The sequence below is a fragment of the Mugil cephalus genome, chromosome 10 (assembly GCF_022458985.1).
Source record: "Mugil cephalus isolate CIBA_MC_2020 chromosome 10, CIBA_Mcephalus_1.1, whole genome shotgun sequence".
In the NCBI taxonomy this organism is placed as follows: Eukaryota; Metazoa; Chordata; class Actinopteri; order Mugiliformes; family Mugilidae; genus Mugil; species Mugil cephalus.
The window spans coordinates 2,092,057-2,118,117 of record NC_061779.1 but is presented as its reverse complement, the minus strand read 5'-3'; the positions used below and the strand labels follow the sequence as shown (position 1 = coordinate 2,118,117).

The 26,061-nt window shown below is 40.6% G+C and overlaps 2 protein-coding genes across 2 annotated transcripts; both read right to left on the bottom strand.

Annotated features, from left to right (window-relative positions):
• Positions 1 to 478: 478 nt before the first annotated feature.
• zgc:123278 (uncharacterized protein LOC641569 homolog) lies at positions 479 to 3,838 on the bottom strand. Its single transcript, XM_047596651.1, has 6 exons — positions 3,677 to 3,838; positions 3,503 to 3,587; positions 3,352 to 3,417; positions 3,086 to 3,249; positions 2,050 to 2,152; positions 479 to 1,154 (listed from the first exon to the last, which is right to left on the bottom strand). Exons 1-6 carry the CDS (start codon positions 3,716 to 3,718, stop codon positions 1,036 to 1,038), a joined length of 579 nt encoding a protein of 192 aa, XP_047452607.1. The 5' UTR covers positions 3,719 to 3,838; the 3' UTR covers positions 479 to 1,035.
• A 2,923-nt stretch (positions 3,839 to 6,761) lies between these two features.
• On the bottom strand, positions 6,762 to 25,496 carry LOC125015016 (GTPase HRas). The gene is made up of 6 exons (XM_047596639.1): positions 25,190 to 25,496; positions 15,979 to 16,150; positions 14,208 to 14,386; positions 11,386 to 11,545; positions 10,673 to 10,797; positions 6,762 to 9,346 (listed from the first exon to the last, which is right to left on the bottom strand). The coding sequence occupies exons 2-5, from the start codon at positions 16,087 to 16,089 to the stop codon at positions 10,678 to 10,680; spliced, it is 570 nt and encodes a 189-aa protein (XP_047452595.1). The 5' UTR covers positions 16,090 to 16,150; positions 25,190 to 25,496; the 3' UTR covers positions 6,762 to 9,346; positions 10,673 to 10,677.
• Between the last annotated feature and the right edge of the window lie 565 nt (positions 25,497 to 26,061).

The following is a 26,061-nucleotide window of genomic DNA, read 5'->3' as shown; positions in this document are numbered from 1 at the left end:
CTTTTCCATTTTATTTTTTGTGATAACTTAGCATTAATGTGAAATGTTGTTTACTAATAATAGTACAAACAAAATAAAAGCCCATTTTCAATTTCGATTTTTTAAAATATCTAAATCTTTGTGTTTTGTTTTGTTTTTTTGTGATGTCATAATAAACAGTGGCATATAGAGGATTAAAAGTCAGCAAATAATCAAACTTTTGGTATTTGCGATTAGTACTGAAGTGAATTAAAGGATTTATGTAAGAAAAAGTAGAAAAAACATTATCATATGCTATTTTTAGGGCATTTTTTGAAGAGGACACTTTTGTCCATTAATAATAACAACGTAACAAGTTTAAATTCAGGTACGAGGGTAAAATCTCACATCCCAGTTTTTGCTTTAGACTAAAACTAATATAATATAAATTACAAACACCACACACGATAGACAGAAAGGCTTTAGTCTATTCCAGGTTATAAAAAAAGGAAAAAGCAGATTTAGTAAAGCTCTTTATTTACATTAACATCGTATATGAGTCACAAGAAGCTGCTTTGTGAAATCAGCCGGAACAGTTTAGCCTTCGTTTCCTTTCTTTATTTTCTGATATGAATCAGCGATTTGTCTTATTCAAATGAACCAACAGCTGCAACTCTATAATAACTAAAGACTAAATTTCTGCTCTGATTTTGTCGTTTTTCCTAATCAGTCCTCGTAAACGTGCAGAGCTTTACGGCGCTGAACTTATCTGTGTTTTCCCTCCTCTGGTCAAAAGTCATTAGATCAAAGTCAAAGTCATGAATCCTAGTTTTACGAGTAGCTTATGGAGCCAGTAAAGTTTTTTTTTTTTTTTTTTGTAATAGCAGCATATAAAAAACATGTGAAAGTTACAACACATTCCCGGCAAACACCTCTGTCAGGTGATCACCATCTAAAGGCAAAAACTAACAAAAACATAACATCTTTTTACGTCTAAGATTCTTAATAAACGAACAATCAATGGATACCATTTGACACTGTGCACAGGGTAAAAAAAAACAAAAACAAAAACAAAAACTAGCAGTTTGTTTCATTTTCTTGCTGGAACAGTTGACCATCTTCATTCAGTAAAGACATGTATGAACTTCCATCGTCCGTCTCATGGATTTCTGCTTGTTTGCGGAACTGCATCGAACCTGTGTATAAAAAAGAAAAAGAAAGAAAGAAAACCCTGTTTAGGACATAGCAAAGCTAAACTGAACGCTGTTCATGAACATGTTGGAGCTCATTCATGGTCTTAGTCTCTTTTGAAAGACGAGATTCTGAAGTTTCTATAACAAAAGAATCAGATTGTCGGGTTCGCCTGAATTTTTTTGCTATCTGATGCCTTCAGAGGAAACTCAGGACAGATCTCACCTGGATAACACAAGATTATCAGAGCACGAAGTCTTAAATATACTTACAGTTCAAATTACATTTAAAAAAATGATCAAAATTGAGTTTCATTTACCCTTTTTTTTCTAAAGTATTACCAGACGTTTTCAAACTGTGCCATTTGGACACATGTTCAATAAAAAGCTACAGTCATAATCTTGGCCTCCACTGACTAAAAACTGTTTTTGGACTGAAAATAAGAGGGAAATCGACTGTTTGGGTGCTTATCAATACAAAATGTCTAAATAATAATGATTCTTGCATTGATATGAAGCTTTTCTGATGAGTTTGTGCTTCTCACTTGTTTAAAAAAAAAAAACATATTGTCAGTTGTGTCAGTTTACTCCTATAATTACTTTCATCAGTGAAATAAGAGCTTTCTAACGACATATTACATCAGCATTTAGTCAAACACAACTCGTGTACAGGGCTCTGATCGGTTCAAAAAGCTACTAAGAACCATATACGACCCAGTGGAACGTTCAGGGGTTAATACCAAAGTTGTTTTGAAGGTTTTCAGTTTACGAGTGATTGACCTGGAGCCACACTCCGCCAGCTGTGGCCTAGATGTGGCTGTATCTTATCTCCTTATCAGCCAGTATGTAGGGCGTCTGTGTTGTTTTGGAAGAACGAGGCTTCCTGCTCGCGCCAACTTACAAGATGTTTGTTCAGACTCCGGGATCGGTCGCATGGCCAAGGGAGGGCACTCTCCAAAAATCCCAATCATCACCTGCACCAGGCTCAGCAAATCACACTCGCCCTGAGAGACGAAAGAAAAAGTCAAAAAAGACGTAAAGTCAACCTTTAAGTTTTGAGGTAATTCTCAAAATACAGTCACAAACGTGTCCCCACGTTTTCCAGCCATGACAATGCTTCATCATTTTAAAAATCATTCACATTAAACCTAAATTATGAAATTCACTTTTTCAGTTTTTCCGTTTTTTTAATTAATGTTTAACGCTATTGGAGAGTGTAAAAACAATTCCTCTTTTCGTTAAAAAACGTTATTAAACCGTTATTTTAGAAGGTTAAGAATGTGTGAGAAAGAACTTCCAGGGTCAACTAAAAGTAGTAAATCTAAGATATTTTCAATGTGGTTCGTTGTGTCATTGTTGTTAGTTTGATTTGTGCTACTATGAAATATATTTAAGAGAAAAAACTGTTTCACGAGTATAACTTATAATTTTTTAAATGCTGACTCATGCTAACTTTCAGCTAAATTAAACACCACTTTGTTAAATTGGTGTTACAGACAAGGCCTGTACAAATAACATCAAATAAAATAAAAAAAATATTCTAATATTAGTGACGTGGTCAACACACCAACAAATACTCACCATCAAACTAAATGGGTGAAAACTGAATTAAATGTTTTAACTTTTTTGTCTCTTAGCACTTAGCAAAAATGCTTGAGCAACATACAACCATATTTGTTTTTACTGGTATTGTGCAATAATTACTTGTATATTTCCTTATTGGACTCTGGACTCACCATGTGCAGTTATTTCTGCAGTTCCTCATATCCACTGTTATTATAGTGTTATAATTGTTAAACATATGTTTCTCTTACTTATTCTTGTCGCCTACATTGCTCTTTGTTCTTAACACTGGTTCACTTTGCGTTGGAGCTGCTGCAATGAAACGTAATTTCCCCCCTGGGATCAATGAAGTGATTCTGATTCTGAATACTCACAGCTTTCCAGTCCTCCAGGTAAGGCAGCGTGACTTCACCGCCGCTGGAGACGTACTGTCCTCTGATGATGACCATGTCACGCGTGGGTTTGACATAGCACATGGGAGCAGTTTGTGGGTACGACTCCTCAAGCCAAAGGCAGATGGGAATGTGGTAGGTCTTTTCTAATAACGAAAAAAAAAAATAAAAAATAAAAATCATGCAAACAAGTCGCTTTTCTTCCAGGCTCAGAATAAAACACCTGTGGAACGTGAGCTCGTCTTTACCGTTATATATGACGGGAACGGTTCCACTCAGACTCATCAAGTTCTTTGTGGCTCCATCATTGTAAACTGCAAAAAAAAGACACACAACTCATTTAATTATCCTGAATGAATGAATGAATTCTCAGCTGGGAGCTTGTAGTTGGACCCTTACCGTATTTTTCCATCTTGGGTATGAGGGCTCTGAAAAAAGCCATTGTGGCGAAGATTTCATGGGCCACACGTTTGCGTTCATATGTCTTCAAGAAAAAAGAAAAGAAAAGGTATAAAATGGTTAAGTTTAATGCAGAGAAAACAGAAGCATTCAGATTTTGATGGTCGTCCTTACCTTAGGAAGCAGTTTCTTGATGGAGTCCCGGCAGTGCGACATGATTGAAGTTTCTCTAGAAAGGAAGTTTGTATATCTTCAAACACAAATGTTCTCCAGCTCTTTGTCTCTGTCTCTGTCTCTCTGTGTCTGTGTCTCTCTGTTTTGGCTTTTTGTGTAGTCTCATATCTTTCCTGACCTTTGGAATCCAGGTACAGAACCAGCAGGTGCACGAATATGCAAATGATCTGCCCTGAAAGCCAATAGGCTTCAGGAATAATACAAACAAAAACAAGAAGACGTCTCAGATTGTTTGGGTCGGGGTCAATGTCCTTTAATGAATCAGTACACGTGGCCTGTTTACTTCCTTTCACAGTTAAATCAGACCCAAACTAACACTGTAAGAGTTGATCCTAACACGTTTAAAGTGTCTATATGGGTCCACAGAGTGTTAATTTAACACTTTTTCTTTACACTAAGTTAGTGTAAATTTGACTTTTCTTGTAGTTAAATTTAACACACTGCCTAACTCCAACCAGTGTTAGTTTTTTAAACACTTTTATGTAGTGTTAGCAATTAACTCTCTCAGAGGACTATTTCTTAACTACACAAGTTTTACCACCATGACACTTAAAAGGTGTCAATATAATTCTTATATAACCCTAAAAAAAATACTTGGAAAATAAACTTTACCTAAATAAAACAGTTTTCATGTTTGGCAGTTCAAAAACATTTATTTTCAAACTTGCAGCACAAATATTAGAACATGCAACAGTAAAAGACACAGTGTAGCGTTAGCACCACTTTAGCACGCTAGCTAGCAACTCCGAACCATTAGCATCATCTTATCACGTTTTATGTCTGTGGTTACAAAGTGCATGACTCGTCTCACTCAGACAAAACATCAAGGCCAAACGTTCCGTTTACTGCCGTTACTCACTTTCTATGTTACAGTGAGGTTAGCCATGCATGCTAACCATGCTAACTTTGCTAACCATGCTAACCGCTAGCTCATTAAACAGGTGTTCAGGTGGTTAATAAACAGCGCGACGAATAAAGTTTCCGTGGCTCATCGCTGTAAAATGACTTCGTTTAATACAGGATCAGAGTTTAGAGTAAGAAGTTCGGGGTTAATATTTAAACATTTACACCTAGAGGTTTGATTTAGTGACACTTCCCTTTTACACCTTTTTGTCAACAACTGTTCATCGACTGAGAGTTAATTACAATGGATTAACTATAATTATAATGGAGAATAATTAACTCTACTAGTTTATGTCTAGTTTAACACCAAGAATCCAACTCTAATCAATTTGCTGTGTTTCTTTAACATCTAGTAATAAGCACTTATGATACCACACTTATTATTATAATAACCTTTAATTTGTCATATTGCAAATTAAAAATATTCTTACACCTTAAAGTATTTCTTCATAACTTTCCTCTTCGGTTCCAGGGAAGTGACCGTTGACACCAACAAACTTGTCCCATTAACCTCAAATCTTATCTCAAGAGTCCGTCTCTACCCACTCACGCGAGCTCTGACTTGACCCATTTCTTTTTATTATTATTATTTACATTTAACAGGACAAACAGAGGAGTCAAGTGTGAGTGAACACATTATATAAACCAGAACAGAAGACAACAACAAGTCTGGATCAGAACAACAAAAAAGCCAGTGATAGAAACACAACTGAAATGGGGGAAAAGAAGAGGAAAAACAATAAATAATAAGTAATTCATTAAGGTGAGTAGGAAACAAAATAACTGATAATTACGATGTGATAGAAATGTTAAACCCGTGTGACGTGCTGCTGAGTTCGTGTCCTGTTTTCTAGTTCCTGAGTGTGGTGTGTGGAGTCACTGGGTTGATTTCTGATCCATTTTCTACTAAATATAATTCTTTAAATAGTCAGAAATCACCTTTAAACAGAGGCAAACATCAGTCAGAACATTACTTTTACTTTCTCATTATGAACATATTAAATGCTCACACTTCATCCAGAAGGGAACCGTAGTTTGAAACCTCTTTTTATTTTTTCTTATAACTTCTCTTCATCCATTTGGTATTAACCAGGTAAAATGGCTCAGCTTTCATCGGTTCCTGTGTCTGGATCCTTGCTCCATCTAATCTGTAGCGTTGAATTCATCCAGTGTTTGGAGAATATCTCTTCTTCTTTCCACCGTTTTCTCCTCTGCTTCAGAAACTCCCCTAAGCTTCTTAAAAGTCCTCCTCCCTGCTCCTAACAGATCTCACCTTGGAGATAAGATTATTTAGAAATACCTTTTATCTTCACCACGATCTATTCTGAACTTTGTTCTTAGAAAACATCTTGATTCCAAGGATTTTCTTATGTAATGCAGCAGCTAGGAGCAACTCTTTGCTCTAACGTTGTTGTTTGTTGTGCAATTTTAATTCATCTTTATTTGGGACTAAAAAAAAAAACTATAAAAACCAAGTCTTTGAACAGGAAATAGTTTTTGAAAGAAATTACATGTAGACACGGGGATTATTTTATATAATATTATCAATTTAAATATTATAATAAAGTCACCAATATGTGATAAAAATCTCATGTTTGAACATTGCTGTGCAAACGCAGAATTGCAAATAATAAACAACATTGCCAATCAAGTACTTGCTAATTTATGATATATATATATATATTGATAGAATTTGTATCATATTAAACTAGAAAAGATAATAATGATAAATAAACAAGTTTCAAGTTTTGTTACGTGACCACTATCATGTTTTTAGACCAAGTCGTATCTAGTTATGAGGATAAAAGTTTAAATGAAGCAGAATAATCTGCCACAAACCTAAAACTTAACGTCCCCATATGAGGACGCAGGGTCTCAGGAGGTTATGAGAGCTGTACACAGTGTAAACCCCATGACATTGTTCATTAACATGCAGATATAAAAGCAGGGAAATTACAAAGCGTTTACAAAGAACTTTCCTGTAATTAAACAGAGTTTCTACTCGTTAATCACTGTGTTGTAAATCTGGTCTCCTCATGTCATGATCTAAACGGTGAAACACTAAACTGCCTGTAGGTGGGAGCAAATCTCACATTTAAAGAAGGAACGAGAACCGAGACGGTTTCATCTTGACATCTTTATTCCTGTCCTGCAATACATTTGCCACATTTTCAAAGAGTAAATACATCTTAAATAGACATTATCATTCCACAGTTTGCAAGGGGAGAAAGAAGCCCTTGAGCCCACCGCATCCCTGCGTAACCCCCCCCCATCCCACCCACCCTCCCACCCCCTCCCAGAATGGTCCGTACAGTCTCTGTCATGCTCGCCGGGTTTTCTGACATGTATACTGGCGGTTTGCTGGCTGAATATTGCGACAACATGATGCTGCGATTCTAATGCGACGGGGGATTTAAAATGCATAGATCTGCGGGATGTTTTTTTACGACCGTGTTTAAAGATGGGGCAGCGGCGAGTCGGGGTTTGGTGGGGGGGGGGGGGGGGGGGGGGGGGACAAGCACACCATCAGGAGGCTGCAATTACATCTTCTTCTTCTTTTATCCATTAAATTGTTTGAGTATAGTGGGCGAGAAATTAAAACTGGAAACAACGCAGCCAGAAGTGGGACCAAGGATCCTCCCCTGCATCAATTCAACAATAATATAAATTTCAAAAGCTTCTTTAAAATATCAATAAAACACACATTCACAGTTCATATCCTCCCTCCCCCAGAGCAGAAACAGTTAACTGATGAACAACTTGACCGCCAAAACAAAAAAAAGATCAGAAATAAAAACCTTCCAATTAGTCGTCTAAGGTTTAGATTTGAATCACGCTGCCAAAACCTCCCTGTAGTGTCTCGGACCAATTCAATCAACTAGTATAACCTGTAATAAATTGCATTTTTCCAACGAAATGTCACGGGATTATTCAATTAAGACAACTTGGTTTATACTGGGACTCGACTTACGATTGTTTTTACACAAAAAGCCCAAATAAAATAAAAAAAAAATAAAAATAATAAATCAGTGTAGTGTATTATTTAGGGACTTGTCAAGAGTCAACACACTTTTTTTTTTTTTTTTTTTTTTTTTTTGCTGTTGCACACACACAAACAGAAACAAACAGTACGTCCAACAGATCAGGTCCCGAGTGGATCCCGCTGCACACATGAGGTACGAACTAGCTAACAGATAAGGCAACGTAAACACACATCGGTCTCTTTTTTTATTATTTAGGCAGCAAGTAACACAGCTATGGAGAGCGTCAACCCGTCCGGACTGAGAAACAAAACAAAACAAACAAAAAAAAAAAAAAACGATGCTCGCGACCCACCGTCCGTCACCTGTCGCACACACACACACACACACACACACACACAACAAACACACAATAGTCCACACAGTAATGTTGGTTCTGCCGTGACTAGCACCTGACTCGCTGCTGATCCTCCGAAGAGCAAAAAGAGGCAGAGAAGCAGTTTGAGGACGTTATGGTGTGTGTGGAGACTCTTCCCCGGTTTCCAGGACTTGTTTAATGGAGACGTTCCCAGATTCCTGAGTCCTATAAAACCACCAAGGAGCCACAGTCGAGCTTTAAACCAGCTGCTATCGCGATAAAACTATCTGTGCACCGGACAGTTACTGGAATAAAAAAAGGCAAGAAAATTATTTGGGGCGACCGCCAAGACGACAAGTTCATGCACTGTACCTCTACAGAAACAAAAAAACAAAAAAAAAGGAAAAGTAGGTAGCCACGAGAGATGCTTTATTCCCAATACTTTGCGTAATTTGGAAAGTAAATGATTCTATTGCACCTGAAACCTACGTACGCTAGCCGTTACTATTATTATTATTATTATTATTATTATTGTTCCACAGACAATCGATTGCAAAGAACTTTTGCTCCCAAACTCAGACGGGTCAATAAAAACATCAAACCAGGTGCCACCTCTGTTCACCTCCAATCGCACATTATCAAACATTATTTTACAGCTAGGCTAGTTAATAAACTAAAAAAAAAAAAAAATTACAGCCATTCCCGTGTCAGCCTCGACTTCCTCCACCCCCCCCCCAGAACAGAAGCGGCGGCTCAAAGGAAACCAAAGGCAGGTGGAGTGGACAGGGAGGTGGGGCTACGTCGGAGACCGAACCAGTCCTCTCCGTTTAAGTCGCTCAGTCCTTCCGGGCGGAGAGGCAGGTGGGAGGTTAGGAGGGAGGGAGGGAGGGAGGGGGGAGTGGTATCAGGCTTTCAAGGTGAGAGGAGCTGAGGAGGTGAGGAGGTGAGGGACGCCCCCATCCTCCCCACCCCATCTCTTCTTTTGCGACCAGTGTTGAGACTTAAAACAATAAGTTAGCAGGAAAAACTGTGGAGCCGTCCCCAGTGAACACGCCGGAGCTGACGAAGAGTCAAGATTAGTGGTGCCGCTCACAGGCCGATGTGGACCAATGGAAAAAAAAGGAGGCTAGTTCAGGCTAGTTCAGGCTAGCCGCTCTGGCAACAGTCCCCAAAAATCCTCCTTTTCCATTCAAGTCTATGGTTCAGTCGGGCCCCCCCCGGCTTGAGAGCTTTTTGCTTCAATCGTCCTCTTTTTTTTTTTGCAAAAAAAAGTTTATATTCATCATTGAGTTGTTTCATCTTTCCGTCTTCATGTCCATGCTGCCACGTCGCCACTGTAGCATCTCTGCTCAACGTGTAATGGCTGATCTGGGGAAGGAAATGACAGGAGGTGGCACAGACGTTAGGGCAGTTTTATTATGTTTTAAATTGAAAGCGTTTCAATAAGGGCTGAACGAGTCCTTGAATCAATTCAATTGTCTGGAATTATTTTGGTTTTTAAGAAAGATGATGCTGCACAGGCTCAAAAGGTAGACGTAGGGGACGACGTTGCACCTATTAGCATGTTAGCATTAATGTTAGCGAGTCTGAAGGAGATGTTCAGCCCTCAGTTCAATTGAGGGCTGAATTGTTGTTCAATTACAACAAGCAGTCTGGTTCTGGGCTGCAAGATTATGGCCAAAATGCTAATCACGATTATTAATCGAGATTATTCATCATGTTTGGGAAAAAGTCTGTATTCAGTTTCCAGTGCAAAATGAAACTTTAAAGTAGTATAAATGCTTAATAATAATAAAAGAAAATGTATATTTTGTGTAAATTTTATGCAATAACTTAAAACTTTTTCTTTTTCTTTGCATATAACCTGTTCTTGTTTCACGCCACTCGCCCTAAATCCAAAAAACAAGACCAGAAAATGGACGCGGAGTAACTGAGTAACTTGAGGCTAATGCTACAAGGTGCGCTTAACCTCCTGAGACCCTGTGTCCTCATATGGGGACATAAAATTTTAGGTTTTATTGCAGCTTATTCTGCTTCTTTTACACCCATTGTCCTCGTTAGTGGACGATTTAGTCTGCCATCTAGTGGTAGCAAAGGGTCAATACACTAGTCGGTAAAAACATGATAGCGGAATAACAAATTCTATGGTTAAAACTTATCTATTTATGCTTATTATCGTTTCTAGTTTGATATAACTCGCAAGTTTAACAACTTTTATCAGTAACAACGAAATACAACGTCGCTAATTAGAAAGTACTCATTTGAGGATGCTGGGACTTCATTGTTCTGTCTTTGCTTCAGGTATTAAAATAAACAGTTTTATTATAAAATAAATACTGAAATAATCCCAGTGTCCACATATGAGGACATTGTTTTTTCCCCCGAAAACTACTACTTCCTGTTGAAAGATGAGGCTTAGTTTTTATACGTCTTAAGTCCTACTGATCCCAAAAACCTTGGAGGAGTTAAAAAATGCACAGCAAAGAAAAGCTCAGGAGGTTAATGACGCCTTAACTGCAGCTTCGCCCCCTGGTGGTCGGCTGACTACTGGTTGAGAAACTGCTTGATTATATATGTAAATATCTATCAATAAATGTAAATCGTCGACTATTAGGTGCATTCAATCGTGGTCCTGATTAAAATTGTGCAGCCCTAACTCTTGTATGAATATGAATATATTCCATCATAACTCACCTGGATCACGACACCACGCAGCGACAGCTCATACAGTCCTGGCCGCTCTCGTCCGGCGGGTTTAGCTTCCTCAGCTTATGCTGTCGAATCTCCCTCACCAACGTATAGAAGGCGTCCTCCACTCCCTGTGAACACACACACGGAAAAAAAAAAAAACTGTTACGGAAAAATTTAAATGTCAACGACAAACCGTGGTCAGCAGTAAAGCGGAGTAGTAGTAGTGCGCCGAGTGCACCTCTTGTAACTGGCAGCAAACACTCAACCAACTCATCACTTGGCAACGTCACCATGGAAACGTGACCATTTCGTACGGCACTAACGGGAGAAGGGACATTTCGCGCATGCGAGGTTCACCTGTGAAATGTGTCTGTATGTACCTACTACGTAATGAGCGGCAGTGAGTCACAGAAAAGTGGGAGAAACACAGCGACTATGAGGCCGTTTGAGTTCTCAAACCAAGGTAACCTGGCTGTGAGTCACCGCCTGCGACATAATTAAATGTTCCCCCAGCACTACACAACACAACACATCACATCACAGCACAGGCCAATTCTCCGCACCTCACAGCAGGACTTAAAAAATTTACATAGAATGTGAGCTTCGTGGCTTCAAAAAAGGGAGGAAGGAAAAAAAATCAGGATTAGGTAAAAATTAAAAAAGGTACATCTTCCATTGAAATGCAAGCAGAGTGCGTAGGTGTGTTCAGCACCTACCTGTCGTGTTTTGGCAGAGGTCTCGATGTAAGGGATGCCGTACGAGCGCGCTAGTTCTTGAGCTTGCCTCGTGTCGACTGTGCGCGCCGGGAGGTCGCATTTGTTTCCCACAAGCACCATGGGAACATCATCCGAGTCCTTCACGCGTTTGATCTGTTCCCTGAAATGTAAAAAGAGGAAAATTGCATTTAAGGTGAGACACTACAGGTGAATAGGGGAAAATTTTTAACTAATAGATGTCACCATGAAATGTCTCGAGTTGATTATTTATATAAATACATACATGTTTTCTGTGAATCTATATTTAAATATGCAAATAAAGCATTATCTACTCAAATATGTGCTAATTTGCATACATTTCCAGCACAGAAATGTCAATAACGGATAAAGTGAGGTTCAAAATTCTTGTTTCATTATGGTAATATATTAGATTTCCAGGTATTTACAGAGGGAACTTTGAATATCTCTTTTTATCGCTCCACAAATCACAAAACATCCAAATATCCAAAAATTCTGCCATGTTTTTAGGAGTGAAATGTTCTATAAATCAGCTCTGAATGATATACGATGATAATCTCCTCTGTAAATACCTGCAGAATGTAGTTAGGAATAAATCTGGAAAGTTTGCTTCGTGTAAGAGCTACTGAAGTGGAGATTTTCTTGCTCAGAGCAGCAAAAAAGCAAATTTAAAGGTTTGCATTGTAAAATCTTGTATATTTTTACTGGAAACCAAAACCAAATCTACTCAAACCATTCAAAACACACCACGTGTTATGTCATATCAACATGTATAATATCAAAATATCAGATTAAATATCTAGAATAAATTAATTCTAGTGTGAATCATGACTGACTCCTTTAACCAAAGACAGTTTACGGGCGGATGAACTCAGATGAGTCTGACTTCCTCTCTCCTCTCCGTCATCTGTCTCTTGGTAATTTGAGCTGTAATGTTCTTCTTATATCAGACTTCACAACGTTTTTAAAAGTCCTTCTCAGAATAAACACAGACTAGAGGCTGAATATCTGGTCTGGTCACGTGACGCATTTGAACCAATCATGTTGTCACAAATCGACACCAACCGACGTGAGCTTAGCTTCAGATCGACTTTTCTACTTTCACGATACAAAGAATATGACCATATTTGGCTGTGACAGACTTCTGCAGGAGAAACATGACTTCGGGAGTAAATTAGAGGCACAACATGGACCAAGTGAAGTGAAAGGAACAATTAAACGTGCAGTTTCACAGCTTTTTTTTTAAGCTAGTTTCATAGAAGACACGTTAACCTCCTGAGACCTGAGATTCAGTTTGCTGTGCACTTTTAATTTCTTAATTTCTATTTGGGACCTAAGACGTATAAAACCTAAGCATCACCTTTCAGCAGGAAGTAGAAGTAGTTGAATCTTTAATTTGATCTGATAATCCACATTTTTCTCGTTGTATTTACTGATACATTTCACCATGTTTTTGCCTCGGGCGGTAGTGACGTCAGTGCGTATCCTCTATAGCAAAATATCTCAATCTTTTTATTTTTTATTATTGAACCCTTTCTTGTTTTTGGGCCGTGCTGAAAATGTCTCTACGTGGGCCTGGGATCCTCCCAGCTTCATAAACAACAGCGTCTCCGCCACTGGAGAACAATCCACCCGGGGAACTCTAGGACCCAGAGGAAGCGCCGGGGCCTGCTGGTGCTGGGCTGTGCTGCACTGCCGAAGGAGGGAGGTAAGGAGGAAGGGAGGGAGGGAGGAAGGGAGGAAGGGAGGGAGGAGGAGGGGGAGGGATGGACAACAGGCAGGCGGCAAACAGCATTACCTCATCACTACAGCAGCAGCAAGTGCCAAACGCCATGCAGCCGGGGGGAACTGAGTGAGACGAGTGGGTCAGATGGCTCTATCAGCCAAGCCCTCCTCCTCCTCCTCCTCCTCCTTCTTCTTCTTCTCCTTCTCCTCCTTCTCCTCAGCCAGGCTCAGTGCAGCAGGATGACTCCACAACACTCGTCTATGACCTCACCTGCTCTGAGTTTCGACCACTGAGCTCGATGCCAAGACGACACCGAGAGCACGTTTAATCTCATCAATCTGGAAACGTCACGTCGCGCTGGAGAAGTTTCTCAACAACAATTCCATTGACTATCAGACACCTGATCTTTAAATAACTCCGCGGAGCCAGAGGATCTGTGCACGCCATTCACGCCGTTGAGCAAAGCTTAAACGGCCGTTTAAAGTTAAAAGGCTCTGCTGCAGTGGACGAAAGCCAAATGAATCTGTGAATTTACACTTGGCAACGCTGCACAGGGGTGGCACAGTGCGCACATGTAGGGTCTTTAACACGTATAAAGGCTGGGGACGTGATTGAATAATGGGACGGGACAGGCTAAATGCTGAAACTCTCCCTTTCTCCTTCCCCCGTCCTTGGGAGCCGTTCGTCCTCCTCTCCCTGCTCCTCTAATTGAGTCAGGATCGATTTCATTGGCATCGCGCTGTAAGCCTCCAGTCGGGGGCTAAGCTTTCTTTAGCCGTGTTAAACGCTACAGCATGACATCACCCAACTACTGCAGAGAGAGAGCTGGAGCTGGAGAGCTGGCACAGACGCGCACACACACACACCGCTACTCTCCCTCCAGACCCCACGGGAGTCCCTGCAGCGCACACTGCACACACACACACACACACACAACCTAAAGAAGCTAAACAAGCTAAAGAAGCTAAGGAAGCTAAGGAAGGGAGGAGGCTTTTGCTTTTGCACCCTAACTGAGGGGGTAGAAAACACACATGTTCACACCCTTCTACTTCTTCTTCTTCTTTTTTTATTTCCTCACCTGTACTGGTGAATGTCCTCGAAGGACTTGGTGTTGTTGATGGCGAAGACACAAAGGAAGCCCTCCCCTGTCCTCATGTACTGGTCCCTCATGGCGCTGTACTCTTCTTGACCTGCAGTGTCCAGGATGTCCAGTAGGCAGGTCTCCCCGTCAATCACCACCTGCTTCCTGTAGGAATCCTGCATAAAAAAAAACATTGTGAGACACTGACCAGATGTTTCAGGTGGGATTGTAAATATTCATCATTTAACCTCCCGAGACCCTGTGTCCTCGTATGGGGACGTTAAGTTTTAGGTTTGCAGCAGCTTCTTATTCTGCTTCATTTCAACTTTAATCCTCAGAATTAGATTCTAGTTGGAGCGGATTCATTTTGCAGTCGGTCACGTAACAAAAGTGCACAAGATACAAAACCTCATCAACACTCGTTTGTTTATGCTCATTAACTTTTCTAGTTTAATATGACGTGAAACAAATTCTATCAGTAGTAAAGGAGAGCTAGCTTAGCTAATTAGCATGAGGACATTTGGATTTATATCTGAGTTTTTTTAGTAGTTGCATTTGTGTTTGTATCAGTACCACAAACAATCTTTAACCAATATGAAATAAATTATAGCACAAAACCCATTGATTCTCATCTTTCAAAAGGAAGTAGTAGATTTGGAGGGAAAAAACTATGTCCTCATATGTGGACACTGGTATTATTTTATTATTTATACTACAATAAAGTCACCAATGTGTAAAAGTGTTTATTTTAATATCTGAACATGGCTGAGCAAAGACCGAAATGCGAACAACGAAGTCCCAAAGTCCTCAAACGTTCACTTGCTAATTAGCGACGTTGTAGCTCGTTGCTATTTGTGAGTCATATCAAACTAGAAACGTTAATAAGAATAAATAAATAAGTTTTAATAGTAGAATTTGATGGAGTTTTGTTCTTCGCCCGTGATTCCGATGAAATCATGTTTTTACCAACTAGTGTATTGACCCTTTGCTACCACTAGATGGCAGACTAAAGTGACCACCAATGGGTTTAAAGGAAGCAGAATAAGCTGCAATAAAACCTAAAACTTAATGTCCCCATATGAGGACGCAGAGTCTGAGGAGGTTGAGGATTCTTAGCTTTGGTCACTCGCTGCAGCATGAACACATAAAAACATTTACTCGTATGTGCCATTATTAACTCCGCGTTCAAGTCAAATGAAAATCAAGAGATCAGAGGAGAGGGGGGCAATCGGAGCCAATGTTTAGCCTCCCAACATGCAGTCACAAAAACATGGAATTCTGTCCCTTTGTTTGTTAGAGCATAGGGGCCAGGAATGCAAATACACAAAAAGGACATTGTCTGGCCAGAGGCAGGCGTGGTGAAAGTGTGGAGACGGAGGGGGAGAGAAAAAAAAAGAAAAAGAGAGAGAAGAGAAGAGAAGAGAAGAGAAAACTGGCCTCCTTCAAACTCTTTGCAATGTTTTACTTTTTTCAGACTTTAAAACAAAAAAGTTCGGAGTAAACGTTTCTTCTTATTAAAGCAGAAAATTGAAATTTCCCCAAGAGCAGCTCGAGCATTTTCAGCCCCTTCAATTAATTCAATTAAAGTAACTCGGTTTAGGCTGAGCCGCTTGCCTCCGTAAACCGAAAATATTCTGCAGCCGTGACCTTGTGTTTTGGACGTCTGCATGTAAAAAAAAAAAAACAAAAAAAAAAAAACACACACACATGTTGCTCTTTGACAAGCGTGGTGCGTGAGGACATGCAGGAGGGAGTGTGCCACACATACCTCGATGGTGGGGTCATATTCATCCACAAAGTGGTTCTGGATGAGCTGGATGGTGAGCGCACTCTTGCCCACGCCTCCAGCTCCCACCACCACCAGCTTGTACTCCGTCATCTTTGCCGCCGCCGCCGCCGCTGACGCTCACCGCCGCCGCCGCCGCTCACTGCACACGCCACTGCACACGGAAAGAGAGAGGGAAAGGTTAGCAGACACCAGAGTAGCCGTGTTGAGCCGTCCTCTGGCGTCGGGCCCCCGGCCGGCACACAACCAGGGCTGCAGACAAAACACGGGACAATACCATTACTGCCCTGCTGCTGAGAAACGTTAGCGGTTTGAGTGTGTGTGTGTAGTGGAGGGGAGGGGAGGGGGGGGAGGGGGGTGGAGGGGAGGGGGTGGTTGAGGTTGAGACCCTCAAAGGGGAATGTGAAAAATGTGCTGAAGGTACTCGATGTTCCGATCCTCTCCACGCTCAGAGAGAACAGCGGAGAGCGGTGTGCATGACAGGGGGAGCTAGGAGAGCTAGCAGCGAGAGACGAGGGAAGGAGGGAGGGAGGGAGGGAGGGAGGGAGGAAAGGAGGGAGGGAGGGGCGGAAAGATCCTCATCTCTCATCTCTCAGGCTTTATCACACTAACGTCCACCTGTGAGCACACGGGGGGGGGCGGAGCCAGAGCTTCACTTTACAGAAATGTTTACAGCAAATCAGAAACAATGAAATGACACGTACGCTATTTCAGCACTTTCTTCATGTTTTGCACCAGAACCAGAACCAAAAAAAGTGGCTTTTATGACTCCAGGTTCGCCCCCTACGGACCCTCTCAACCCACTTAATAAGACCGGTCGATGTTAGTGGACTTTAACGGCCATAAATCTAAAGCTAAAAAACTGTTAGCTAAGAACAGGGTTAGCCTACGCTTTAACCTCCTGATTCGTCCTCATATGGGGACATTAGGTCAGGAGTCTTAAGCATTATCCAGGCTAAGGATCCCACAAACTGATGGAGAGACTAAGAAGAAGCCCCCTACCTACTACATGTGTTCTATATTAAACTCCTAGTGCTATTTATAAATATACATTATTATTAGCATAATACACAGGTTTTCACATTTATCATAACTGAAATGACCTAAAACTAAGTTAAACTGAGGCTAATCCACTTTTTTTCCAAATAAGGACGTCCTCTAGTACGAAGCCATTCGATTCTATAAAGAACCAAAAGGTCAGACTTTAGTATCAGTATCAGTATTTTCCTGGTGTTGAAATATCAGGAGAACTGATTTCTGGCCTCACGTCATTGTTTGTGGACCATTTGTTATTTAGTAGTTGGTAAAATAATCATTGTTGAGACCAATTGTCGTTAATTTGATCTGATAATCCACATTTATTCCAGGTCTCTCTGTGTTTACTGATACGTTTCACCATGTTTTTGCCCCTCAGGGGGCGTGGCATCAATGCATAACCTCTATAGCTAAGGGAGCTACTAATTAGCAAGTACTTCATTGCCCATGTTAAGGTATTAAACTTCTTTATCATATAAATAATGAGATAATCCCAGTGTCCACATATAGAGACTGTTCAAAGATGACGCTTCCCAGACGCTGTGGAGAAGTTAAAACTGCACACGAAACAAAAGGAGGCTAAAATTCGTAAGAAAAACTGAATAATGAGAAATTAGTTGCGGCGTTAACGGTAACAAGCTGGCTGGATAAAGCTGGTAGAAAGATGTGGCAACAGGCAATGACAAATGTGGAAAGTGGAAGTTATTCGGGCTATTTAGGCCGCGCACCACTCGGCCTTTCTGGGAAGAGGTTCGCAGTCATCACGTCCAGAAGAAACAGAACGAGAAACAGCTTCTACCCTCGAACGGTCAAATCCCCGACACCTTCACAGACGTCTGCACAATAAATAACCCTCCCGTTTATATTTAGTCTCCAGTCCACCCACCTAACAAGGATGCCATTCGCACTATAGTTTAACCGTTTAATTATATTCATGTGTGTGTGCGCTGCTAAACCAAATACATGCACACAGATCCCCTGATGTCACCCACACCACGACACAAAAAACGGCACAGCCAGCCAGTAAAATTCCAGGCAGTAAGAAAGTCAGCGAGTAACAACGAAAGTTGTAATATGGGTGTTTCCATTACACTTCGTGGCAAAGTGTGACTCAGCAAACATGACAAGTTAGCAGAGCTGCAACGTGAAAATGACCCAGTATCAGCCCGGCGGTGAGTCAGAGGCTCAGATTAATCCATCTTGAAAATTTTGCAAGATCGGACGGAAAGAGAGTCGTCCGTCCGGAGGCAGGAAGCGCCCCCGCGGTCACAGCCTGACATCACACGGACGAGGAGTCAGGGTGATGTCACCTCTGTGAGGTCACTTCTCACGACGGCGCTCGGCGGAAAATAACTGGGAATACCTGTTCCTCAGAGATGTGATCTGTTTCGCTTTCGGTTTGACAAGCGATAATAATCCCCTCCGGTTTTCTAGGTACAGGTTTCATGATGACTGGCTCGAAATAAAAAAAAAAAAAAAAACACACATAAACAAAGCCGAAACTCTTAATCTAAAAAAAAAAAGGGCAGGACGACATTAACCTGCACCACCTGCTGCAGCGTATTATCAGTCTGTCCACATGTCACGATGGACGCCACCACTTCAAGGAACTAAAAAAGTCATTCCTAAAATTAAAAGCGCTCTTAGAAGCGTAACACTTCTTCTTCGTACACCGACGCCTCAGACGGCCGAAGCAGAAATAACACACACACACACACACACACCCTCTCTCTTGTGTTTTAACTCCCACAGGAGCGCACACACAGCTGGAGTGAATCTCTACTAGTAGAAAGAGCGGCGGCCGAACAGGTGACTTCACCTACAAACAGTTCAACAGAACCGACGATGACGACAACAACAACAACACGGAGCGTCAGAAAAAAAACTGATCGCGTAAAGAGTGAAAAACAACCCACATCTTCCTATTTTTGTCTCTGGGTGGGGCAGTTTATTAATAGAACGAGCATGCACCTCAGTAAAAATACAAAAAAAATAAAAAAACACTGAGCCGAGGGGAAGTTTAGCCAAGACTAAGACGGGAATGATGTTAATGTTTGACAGAACTGAGTCATTCAGCCGCTCTCATTCGGTGACAAACACAAAAACACATGTTCCTGCAGCACATCCCCAGGTTCCCGTAAACCTCAGCGGAACAGGTAGAAAGAAAAGCGCTTTTTATTCTGAAGCACAACAGGAAACGTATTAAACTGACCCCTGAATCTTGGGGCCAAACATTTAGCTTCTTTCACTGTAAATAAATCAACCTGGCACACGGTGCAGGTTCACGCCAGTTCCCCCGTTCCTCCCGAGCCTCCTCTAAACAAATAAACAGCAGCTGCGCTTGGATTTAAATGGAGACTTTTGAGAGGCAGAGAGGTAGACGTCAGCCACTGGAGCTCAAAAAAACGTGGGGACGCTTTAGTTACAGGGCACTGGAACAGCAAACACAAACTGGAGCCATGTTTCCACCCAAGTGCCCAAAAACTACAAGTTCCAGACGACTTTTGCGACCTGGATGAACGTCTTTATTTCCACTCCAGTCCAGTAATGGTAGTAATGTAGATGGATACACAACAACAACAACAACAACATCAACAACAACAACAACAGCGGCCTATAAGAGGCATCGATGTCGATTTACTGGTGGGATGACAGGTCAACACTGAACAAGAGAAGCACAGCAGCAGTAAAGTGTATTTAAAGTAATTATATCATTTAAATAATAATACTAATCCTTTATTTATCCCACAGTGGCTGAAGTCATGAAATCAAAGGCTGCGAGTACCTGAGAGATCAGAAGTTACCTCGAACCAGGGACTCTGGGAGGAGGAGCTGAGGTAAAATGATTCGCCCTGAACTTAATTTAGAACAATTATTTCTATTTTAAGGCCGTAAAAGTCCAGAGACCAAAAGGAACTTCGATCTCAGAGCAGCTATTTAGAGAAAATAGTTTATCACAGACACTGCAAGACAAATATAAAACAAAATTAATGATGTGAGTTTGTCCTAACGCTGTAAAATGTCTCATTCAGAACAACACTTGATCACATTTAGATTAAAAAATATCTATTTATGTTTAAATACGTATATATTCTATTATCAGATGCCTTTTTAACTCTGGATTAGTTTCAAAGTATTGGTCTGGCTGCATTTAAACTAGACTAGATTTGCTTTGGAAACCATGAACCCTTATTGTTGGATAATCTGGTACAACAACAAGTGAATAAAACACAATTAAAGGTAGTTTTACTTTAGCAGGCGTTAGCTACACATATTTATTCCTTGGTACCAGAGCGAGCTAAGCTGTCCTGGAATTATTCATCTGACTAAATATCATTTAGTGGTTAATGTGCAATGGAAACATGTTTATAGGCAGCTTGTTATTTGTCTCAGGAACTGGTGGATCCAACTTGAAGTTCCTAGGAGCTAATTATTAAAAATTCCCTAAGCCGCTTTAAACGTTTTTCGCTTGAAATGTATTTTTCTTTAACGGTTAAGACACAAAAACAAAAAAAAAGGGACTGTCCCCTACGCTATCACACCAATACAAAGCTCTTCAACACAACAACCTTCTACATAACCGGACCTCACATGTGCGTCATTTTAAAAACGAATTAAAAACTTACGGGCAGGAAACGCAAAATCCAACACACCTGCGCCTGCTACTGGGAGACCGGAGGAAGGAGGGAAGGCAGACAGACGAAGCCGTCCTCTCTCAAACTAGGCCACGACAGCCACTGATTAATAATCCACACATACATATGGAGATGAATAGAGAAATGAATCATTGATAGAGATGCCGGCGTATTCTCAGAGCCACTTGTTTTGTGTCTTTGGGTCTTTGTAGATGCAGAGAGGAGGGATGCAGCCTCCCGAGGTCACAGCCGTCAGCCAATCAATCTTTGTGACATTCGCACATGGGGACGGACGCATTAGACGTTTTTAAGGTTTTTCCGTTTTGTGCACGCTCGTATTCTTCTCTCAAATCCAGATTTTGCCATCGCACGGTGAGTGTGCAGAACAAGAACAAAACGAGAAATGGTGCATGCTGTTTTTTTTTTTTTTTTGCACACTGTTCCTATCTCACAAAAGTGCATTTGATCGCACAGCGTTGGGAACGTTGCACACGGAGACGCTGTTTCAGATCGGACCTTTTTCCAGTGTAGCGCTTCTAAACACGCATGGTTGCGACTGTGTCACAGTGAGGCTGGTGGTGAAGATGGAAAAGGTCAGAAAAATTAAGAGGCAGAACAAGAAGACAGTCCTCGTTTTGGATGACCTGTCCCCCGCCTAAAGCTGTTCCCGAAAATGAGAAAAGAAATGTTGCACACAGACTACAGTTATTACGGTAACCGGTCATGCTGCTATTGACATCACAGATATAGCAGTTTAAATATGAATAAATGTGAATAAATATGTCAAAATGAATGAATGAAACCGTCCTAGTCCCTGTTTTTTCATTTCATCTTGATAATGTTTAATTCTTTCTTTTCCCACATTCCTAACATGCAAACCTGTTTTACTACTAGTGTGGTTTTATTCTACAATATTTACTCATCATCACAGTAAAATAGTTCATCCTTAGTCAATCTACTGCATTAATTCCTCTCTCAAAAGTACCGTGATGTATATTTTTGATCATACCGCCCAGCTCCAGTACGTATTTAGTGACAAACTAAAACACGTATTATCAGTGGAAACAAATCCATTTTTTCCCGGTGCCAGAGTCAGACGCTACTACGAGCACGTTGCTCCGTGACCTGTTCCACCGCAAAGTCACCAAAAATCTTTAGCCGCTCCCCGTTTGATCAGGGAGCACCTATACGGCGCGTTTGCATTAAGGGTTTATTTATAGCATCGCTGCCTCCAGCCTGGGAAATTAACAGTTCATTTCTGAAACCCTAGAGTCTTCGCCTGGACCAGGAGGATAATCTTACATGGCAGCTTACGGAGGGTGAAAGCACAGAGGAGAGCGATTTTGAGGCGAGGCAGGGATAGGGCAGCTCTTACTGTGAGCCAAGGGCATCACAAACCGAAGAGGAAAAGTCTAAATGAGCAAACACAAACTCGTGCCTAACCTGGAAATCGTCTCGGAAAGAAGGGCACATCTTAGTCAACTTTGCATTCTGCTCTCCATTAAAAGGGCTTAATTGGTTAAAGAATCCATACTGGCAGAGCCACAAGCCCACGGCAGAGATAATAGATTTTTAATGGAGCGATGATGGTAAGGAGACCCTCTCTAGGGAGGTATCACGGTCGAATACTGAGGCTCCAAGACCCATCCGAAAGCCTCAACATCCCACCGCGCCCTCCTACCGCTCTCCAATGACATCATCCTCCCAAACAGCATCCCTAAAAAAAAATAAAAACACAAGCTTCGACCTGGAGCTGAGGAATCACTGCTCTGCCTCTAGAGCTGAAAGACAGAAAATACCGTCCAGGAGGGAAATTAGGGTTAAGAGAACCCTGCTTCTTCAACAGCAAACACTTAAATGTTCCCGTAGCCTTGTATTGCACTCGACCAAAGCCACTCTTCAAGGCGCTGGAGTCCGAGTGACCTTTTCCCTACTGGGTCATCCTTTCAGAGGACGGATGAAAAAGGCCAGTCGACCTCTACACACAAAGGCCTGCCAGTCAGAGGAGCCATTACCGCGTTTCCATTCCCTCCGAGAAATGTGCAAAAACCTAAATATCACAATAAAAAAAACTGGTAATGGAAACGGCTACATATGGAAAAACCTCTCAGATATTTAAAGCTGAGCATCTTTTCACGCTGTCATGAGGTGGTTTTTCCAGACGTATTGATGCAAAAATGCAACGCAAACAACTCATTAACAAAACAAGTGTAAAGAAATTTCAGAAATACAGCTTTTATTTTGCAAAAAAAATGCAATTTTTTGTTTATTTTGTATATTTTAGTGTATAAATGTTTATTATATTATATCTTATTCTACCTTTTTTATGCAACAAACAAGCAAATTCCTTCTCTGTGCAAACATACTTGGCAATAAAGTCTTTTCTGACTCTGATTCTCTGATTCCACTGGAAACGCACCGACTATGTGAAAACACAGAAAACACCTAAAGGATGTTACAGAAACAAAGCTGCAGCTACAGAAGATCCCAAAGCAAGAAGCAAGATCTGTCTGCGTCCACTAAGTATTTGGGATTAATAGGACCCAAGAACTATAAATAAATAAAAAAAATAAGCATCATCTTTGAATAGGAAGTAAGTGTTGGAATAAATGATGTCCTCATATGTGGACATCGGGATTATTTCATGTAATAATATTAATATTATATCAATATTATAATAAAGTCAACAATACGTAACAAAATATAAAACAGTCTGATCATTGTTGTGCAAAAGCAGAATTGCTAATACTGAAATGTCCTATTAGCGAAGTTACAACGGATAAAATTTGTGTGACATATTAACCTCCTGAGACCCTGCGTCCTCATATGTGGACAATATGTTTTAGGTTTGTTGCAACTCATTCAGAGAACGCACTTATTATTAGGAGACACTTTTGTCTTCCATGTACTGGTAGTGTAGAGTCAATACAGTTGTTGATTTATTCTAGGTTGATATGACATATGCAAATTTAACAAATTGTGGTTATGCATTAAAATAAACATTTCTTTTTTCCATTTTTGGTTCACACTGGTAGTGAAATAATCTCTGCTTCTACATAATTTGTTTTCAAAAACCCACTTTCAGTTCAAAGATGATGCTAATTTTATTTTATACATTATACTAACCCCAAAGATCAGTAACAAACTTAAAGAAATTGAGATTAATTCCAGAGAAACGCTTGGATGAGTAGGAGGTTAAACTAGAAAAGTTACTAACCAGTTAAAATTAGATGAGGTTTTGCACCTTGTCCGCTTTAGTTATCGCTCGTATTTTTACACCAACTACTAATCTAGTTATGAGAATAAAAGTTTAAATGAGGAGGAATAATCTGCCACAAAAATAAACCCTGACGTCCCCGTACGAGGACGCAGGGTCTGAGGTGGTTAAGCGTCGCACGCATCTACTCGACAAAAAAAAAAAACAAAACACCAAAGGACAAGTTGTTATTTTCAAAGGAGCCACGTTCATATTTTGGCGAGCAGCTTTTAACTGGCCGCATCCAACCCCTACAGCTGTTCAAGAGGAAAAAAAAAAAAAAAAAAGAGACAACACATCCTCATCACACCTCTGTCACTGGCTGGACCACATCCAGCTGTTTCCCAGCTGCCTGGACTTTCTTATCTCCGGGACTGAGGAGCAAATAATCAAAGGAGACGAATAAATTTGCTAAGAAGTCGACAACAAACAAACAAACACACCTCAAGCTTTGTTTCACTTCACCGTTTGATGAGTGATGACAGTGGCTGAGCTGAAGTCAGCTGGAGGAGGTGGATGAACTGTTCTTATGGCTCAAAGAGCAAAAAAGCCAAATAACACATTATATGTATCAGCTCCACCTTAGTCGAGTCACAGACACAGATTTTCTTTTCTTTTTTTTTTTTGTTTTTTTTTGGAAGTGGATATGATTCTATAACCATCTTCGCAAACGCCTTGTAATGGAATCTCACTTCCGCAGTGATACGTTGAGTTTTTTTACTCGGTGTGATGTGACGGGGCGTCTCCCTGCTCGTCTACAGTCTAGTGTGGCCACTACTGGCACCAGCAGCCTCATTCTCAAGGCTCATGTCTTTACATTACACACACAGACACACACACACACAAAAAAAAGACAGGAAATGAAAAGTAAACTCTCCCTATTTTCCCCTTTTAATTCGTCCTTTCCTATTAAATTTTAAATTTAAAACACCTCCGAATTTCACAGGGAGGTGTGGAGGAAATTCACGGAAATCATGTAAGTTCCGAACTCAAAGTCTAGAGGTTATTTCAATATGAATATAAATATATTTTTTAAAACGAGGCTCTGACTAAATTACTATTCTATTTTTTTTTTTTTTTTTTTTTTTGCAGGATTTAAAGCAAGCAATGGTTTATGAGCTGGATTACAAAAAGAAAAAATAACGTTGAAGCGTTTAAGTGAATTAGTAGCGTATATTGTGGAAAGCGAAGAATAAACACGGAGCTTTCATTTGACAGGAAACAAATACCAGTGACTGCCGACGTATTTCTGACACTGCATACTTACACCGAGCAGAGGTCTAATTAGCCACAAGAGCGACGCTTCGTCTACCGGAGAGGAAGAAAAACAAACAACAAAAAAAAAAATGTATCTAAAAAAATTGTTCCTGGTCGTCCTCTTCTTCGTTTCCGCCGCGCGTCCCTTTTTTTTTTTTTTTTCTCTGTCCGCAAAACTGTTTTAATTTTCAGGGACTAAAAAATGCACCGAAGCCTTCATTGGTCCTGGGTGTAACGAGCCCGCGTTGAACAATGTGCTTCCACGGAGAGAGCAGGAGTGGTGGATGAGGAGTGGAGACCGTGGGGACTGGAGCCCACGCCCAGGCCCAGCTCGATCAAACATAGAACCGCCCCGGTTACCGTGAATGTCACTGGTGCGTTCGCGGCGCCGTCGGAAATGTTACAACTCGCCCGCAAAGGCCACTTCAACGTCTATTTTTTTTTAAAATTTATTTTACACGATTAAATAACAAAGTGGTAAATAAATACGACAGAAAGGAAGTAGAAGACCAACTGTGGTTTAACCCCGACATATAAGGAAGTCACTTCAAAAGTTAGATTTGAGTCAAAATATAACTGCGTGACTTTTTGAGTTCATCATAGTCAACAGATATCATAGTTAATAAATATCATATTTGACAGGTATCATAATTGACAGGCACCATGATTAATACATATCCTTTAAAAAAAAAAAAAAAATCTTAAGAAAAATAAGTGTGATTTGGGCAGATTTGCCGTCTGCCATTTAGTCCTGGGTCTCGGTGTTGTGTTTTTGTCAACTTCTCTGACTAAAACACTAGATAAATTATGACTAGCATTTATTTTTATTAAAAATATATAGTCTTCTAAGTCATTTTCACACTTCAGAATCACAAAAAAAAG

Coding starts and splice junctions, on each gene's coding strand:
- zgc:123278 (XM_047596651.1), bottom strand. CDS start 3,718: ATGTCGCACTGCCGGGACTCCATCAAGAAACTGCTTCCTAAG. Junction 3,588..3,676: donor TCAAGAAACTGCTTCCTAAG/GTAAGGACGACC, acceptor TTTTTCTTGAAG/ACATATGAACGCAAACGTGT. Junction 2,153..3,085: donor ACCTGGAGGACTGGAAAGCT/GTGAGTATTCAG, acceptor TTCGTCTCTCAG/GGCGAGTGTGATTTGCTGAG.
- LOC125015016 (XM_047596639.1), bottom strand. CDS start 16,089: ATGACGGAGTACAAGCTGGTGGTGGTGGGAGCTGGAGGCGTGGGCAAG. Junction 11,546..14,207: donor GAGGACATTCACCAGTACAG/GTGAGGAAATAA, acceptor TTTACATTTCAG/GGAACAGATCAAACGCGTGA. Junction 10,798..11,385: donor CCTCTGCCAAAACACGACAG/GTAGGTGCTGAA, acceptor GTGTGTTCACAG/GGAGTGGAGGACGCCTTCTA.